The sequence below is a fragment of the Bidens hawaiensis genome, unplaced genomic scaffold (assembly GCF_021521415.1).
Source record: "Bidens hawaiensis isolate Kalapana, Puna unplaced genomic scaffold, B.hawaiensis_p1.1 tig00020325_1, whole genome shotgun sequence".
Classification (NCBI taxonomy): domain Eukaryota; kingdom Viridiplantae; phylum Streptophyta; class Magnoliopsida; order Asterales; family Asteraceae; genus Bidens; species Bidens hawaiensis.
Window position 1 is genome coordinate 22,270 of NW_027493089.1, and position 5,263 is coordinate 27,532.

The 5,263-nt window shown below is 37.0% G+C and overlaps 1 protein-coding gene across 1 annotated transcript; it reads left to right on the forward strand.

Moving 5' to 3' along the window:
• Nucleotides 1–561: 561 nt before the first annotated feature.
• Nucleotides 562–3,433, forward strand: LOC143560332 (uncharacterized). Its single transcript, XM_077048657.1, has 5 exons — nt 562–2,393; nt 2,500–2,701; nt 2,786–2,979; nt 3,088–3,165; nt 3,399–3,433. Exons 1-5 carry the CDS (start codon nt 593–595, stop codon nt 3,431–3,433), a joined length of 2,310 nt encoding a protein of 769 aa, XP_076904772.1. The 5' UTR covers nt 562–592.
• The last annotated feature ends 1,830 nt before the right edge of the window (nt 3,434–5,263 follow it).

Consider the following 5,263-nt stretch of genomic DNA (forward strand, 5'->3'; position numbering starts at 1 on the left):
TGCTGATAATGTTGTATATTATTATTAGGCTGTAACCGGTGTTGTTAATTTTTTAATTGAAGTTACAACACATTTTTGCCGTGTCGTTATACACCTTAAAATTGGTATCTGCTATTAACAGTGGCGAAGCTCGGACAAGAAACCCGGGGGGGGGGGGTTCTCAAAATGTAATTAAAAAAAACATAAACAAGGGGTGGCCGGGCTCATATTTTTGGAAACGGATAGATTTACACTGCGAATAAATTTTTTGGGCGCAAAACAGCTAAATTTACACTACTGCATGAAAAAACAGGGGGGGGGGGGCACCTTTGGCTCTCACTATGCTTCGCCCGTGTGTCTGCTAACAATGTTGGATATCATTATTAGGAGGTACCTAGTGTTGTTAATTTGGAATTGAAGCTATAACGAATTTTTGCCCTTAAAACTGGTATCTGCTAATAATGTTGTATATTATTATTAGGAGGTAACCAGTGTTGTTAATTTTGAATTGAAGATACAACAAATTTTTGCGGTGTCGTTGACACCTTGAAATTATTACCTACTAATAATGTTGTATATGATTGTTAGGAGGTAACTAGTGTTGTTATACGAAATGGCGTCTGATTTAGAACCGGTACCGGTAAATTCACAAAAACATGATCCGGCATGGAAGCATTGTCAAATGTATAAGAGTGGGGATAAGGTTCAGCTTAAGTGTATTTATTGTGGGAAAATGTTTAAGGGCGGTGGGATTCATAGGATTAAAGAACATCTCGCTGGCCAGAAAGGGAACGCGTCTAGTTGTTTGAGAGTGCAACCCGACGTTCGCTTGTTGATGCAAGAGAGTTTGAATGGGGTGGTGGTGAAGAAGAGGAAGAAGCAGAAGTTAGCGGAAGATATCGGTAATTTGAACTCGGGTGAGGGTGATGATTTGTTTGGAGATCAATGTGCGATGGATGTTGCAGCCGAAGGTGTGATGGTTCCCGTTACTGAAACAGAAGGTATTGAGCCGGGGTCGAGTTTGTTGGTGAATCAAGAAGAGGAGGGTGTTGTAAGTAATAAGCGCGGTGTTGGTAGGAGAAAGAAAGGGAGGGTGAGGAAAGGCTCAAATGCTTTAGCTTTGAGTAACGTTGTGTTTGATGATTCGAAAAGGGTTAACCATCAAGTTAGTTTAGCAATTGGGCGGTTTTTTTTAGACGCTGGTGTGCCGTTGGATGCCGTGAACTCTACGTATTTCCAGCCTATGATTGATACAATTGTGTCACAAGGGTCGGGAGCTGTGGGGCCTTCTTATCACGATCTTCGAAGTTGGGTTTTGAAGAATACGGTTCAAGAAGTGAGAAGTGACGCTGATCAGTGCATGGGAAGTTGGGGAAAAAGCGGTTGTTCGGTTCTAGCTGATGAGTGGATATCTGAAAACGGTAAAGTGTATTTGAATTTCTCGGTGTATTGTCCTGAAGGGTTAATGTTTCTTAAATCATTTGATGCAACCAACATTATGGACTCCAGTGAAGCTTTGTTTACTTTGTTTAAGGAAGTTGTCGAAGAAGTTGGAGTGAGAAATGTGCTTCAAATCGTTACTAAAAACGAAGGGCGTTACGTTGAAGTAGGGAAACACATAACCGACAATTTTCCTACCGTTTTCTGGACTCCGTGTGCAATTCATTGTGTTGATATGATATTGGATGATTTTAGACAACTTGAATGGATAAGCACTATTCTCGAACAGGCTAGATCAATATCAAGATTTATATACAATCATAGCCTTATTTTGAATATGATGAGAAAGTATACTTTTGGAGTTGACATTGTTGTAGTGGGCCCTACACGCTCGTCAACCGACTTCTCCACATTAAAACGGATGGTAAGTGTCAAACACAATCTTCAATCCATGGTAACTTCGGAGGAGTGGATGGAGTGTTCGTACTCCAAGAAGGAAGAAGGATACACTACTTTGGATTACATCAGCAATCCATCTTTTTGGTCAATGTGTACAGTAATCACTCAGTTAACAGATCCTTTATTGAGGCTTTTGAGAATTGCGAGCGGAAAAAATAGACCCGCAGTGGGTTATGTTTATGCAGGGGTGTACCGAGCCAAAGAAGCAATTAAAAAGGAGCTTGTTGACGAGAAAGATTATTTGGTTTACTGGAACATAATAGATCGTAGGTGGGAACAACTTCATCGCCATCCGCTTCACACTGCTGGATTTTATCTTAATCCAAAGTTTTTCTACAGCACTGATAACGATATTCATCTTCAGATCAGATCATCTGTTTATGATTGTGTTGAAAGATTGGTTCCCGACACTACGATCCAAGATAAAATTGTTAAAGAGACAGAATTATATCGCGAGGCTGCTGGTGATTTTGGGAGAAAAATCGCTATACGAGGCAGAGATACCTTATTTCCTGGTAATCCAAAATGTTATTTTTATATTCTGATTTTCTTATAATTTTTTTAAAGCTATAATTAGATTAGTCATGTTTTAATTATTGGGTTTGACTGGTTTGACAATAGCTGAGTGGTGGTCAACATATGGAGGAGCTTGTCCGAACTTGGTTCGTTTAGCCATTCGTATTTTAAGTCAAACGTGCAGTTTGGTCGGGTGTGAACCAAACAAGATTTCTTTCCAACAGATTCACGAAACAAAGAATTATGTAGAACACCAGAGGCTGAGTGACATTGTATTTGTTCAATACAACATGAGATTAAAGCAAATGTAAGTCTCGAATGACTCTTAATAATCTGTTCAGTAGAATCTTTTCTTAACGGGAAAGAATTTGAAATAGAAACGATCTTGTAGGTTTGATAACAAAGAGCATGAAAACCCTGATCCCATTTCGTATGACGCCATCAATTCTGTTGGCGCGTGGGTGACGGAGAAGGAGATTCACTCAAATGACATTGATAGGTCTGACTGGATGACGGTTGATCCACCATTAGGCAATGTGATGATTTTGGGCCCTGAAGTAGATGATATTGAAGCCCTTGGTGAAGGTATTTTAAACTTCATTGTTTTTAACTAATTAAGGAGAAAGAAGCGTAAAAGTTACCGTGCTTGATTATAGAGAAAATGTTAATTTTATGAGCATTTACTAAATGCAGGGTTTCATGATCATGAGATTTTCGAAGGGTTAAAAGATGGTGGAACTGAAAATGGTGAAAATAGTGTACAACAAGTAGGTAATCCTTGTTAGATTTCTTTCCTTTTGTTTTTTATTCTTAGTTTCAGACGTTTATTTTGTCGAATTTAATTATGTGAATGATCTATTTTTCTGTTTGTAAAATGTTTTTCTAAAGCCATATTTATGCTTTAACCAAAAGAATAATTTCCTCACATGCTCCATAAAGTGTAGTTGGAAGAGAGATAGCTACATCTTTTATGCTTGAATCTGTTTTTCAAATTTTAATTTTAGAGCTCGTTTTGTTGGATAACATGGTGTTGATGTAAATACCAAAATGGTTTCTGAGATCATTTTAAAAAAATTAGTGTAAGCTAATAATCTTAAAAAACTGGCTCAAACCGCAAAACTGAACCGGTTGTGGACAGTTTGGTCGCTTCAGCTTGAATTTAGTCACAAGGGGTAATCCACTAATCCTAGTTGCGAGGCAATCGTGCTCTTCTTTGTCTCACGATGTGGCATCAAGAACTTCACCGGTGGCGTTAAGGACCAGAAGCTGCAGCAAATCTTCAGTTGTAACACAGGTCCAGCTGCAAATAATTGCAATGATTCAGGTGGTACCGTGTTCTTAATTATCCTTTATTTTGATTAAAATCTTCATAGTCTGATTAATTAGAAGGCATGTGCTTATCCTAAAGAATTAACTGTTTGAATAAGTTCTTAATGCAAATTAGTGTCTGATAGAATGTGTGATGAAATCTTGTTTTGAATATATTCATATGTACTCATGAAAGGCTATCATTTGGCACTGCTGTTAATGTGTTAAGTTCTAAAACCATTAATGGTCAATTGGTCATGGTTCTATGTTTACATGGATATGAGTTTGTGGATGGGTGCTGCCAGCGAGAGAGAGAGAGAGAGAGAGAGAGAGAGAGAGAGAGAGAGAAAAGATAAATCAACTTAGCACGAGAGAGATGTGAGAACGACTGAATAATGGGAAGGTACAGAAAAAAAATGCTTTTACAGTTTCCAATCAATAATCTATATTATTGAGTCTCCTTTTAATAACTTATATGCGCAATTCCATTTGATAACCTATATTACATATAAGAGAATATTGCAGTCACTTGACCCTGGTCCGCGGTACCATCTACCTAGTTCCGCTTTCTTTTTTCTTTTTTTTCCGAAAGGTAAACCTTATTAAAACACCCCGACGGCGGACAACAGCAAACAATTACAACATAATTATGAAAAGTTGAAATTACACCAATCTAACAAAGTAATGGTATTAGTTTTGGATCTATTAAAGAACCATACGTAACCACTGGTCTTTTCTCCCTTCCAAACTCTTCCTCGTGTTTGCAACTGTGTTTGAGAAATGCGAGTCCTTCCTAGCCTTCCAAATGCACAAACACGCTATGATTAGAATGCCATGAATTATAAATTTATAACCTTTTCCTTTTCCTTTGGTATCTGTTTTTATAGATCAAGGATATCTCGAGTTGAGAAAACAAAGATGGGATTTAATTTACGCAAGTTAATTTATTTGAATTTATTTGAATTCATGTCTTATTTAATAAACAATATTTAATTTTCCACATTAGGAATTATGGCACTTAATCATATCAACAAAGTTAAACAACAAAATAAAAAATGTTGTTGGCTCATAAAAGATAACATGACAGCATTTATATGAAAATGAAACCATTATATCAACAAATTGCTAAGACTATCAAATTTAATGACCATATAATATTAATTCTTCTAAATGCTTCAACAATATCCTTTTTATTCCTAGGGAACTACCAAATTAGGATACTCTTCTAACCTCGCATGCTTTGAATACAAGTACACAACTTAAGTGTTTATTCTTTGTTCAAAAAATAGTTAATAAAATTGGAAAAAAAAAGTCTTTAAAAGATGGAAGCAATTAAGCCAAATCTACATTGTGTGGTGACAGAAAGACTGACCTCAAAAGGTCCTTCTTCACATCCAAGTCTATTATGGCCTCAATCCAACAAGCAATATTGTAATGCCACGTGGCATTTCATTCAATCTTGGTTATGTGGCCAATAAGCTTTCAAAAGCCAATCCTTTCCCTCTTAACAATTTTGGTACACGCATTACTACTATAAGTCACAAAACCAACCACCATCTCA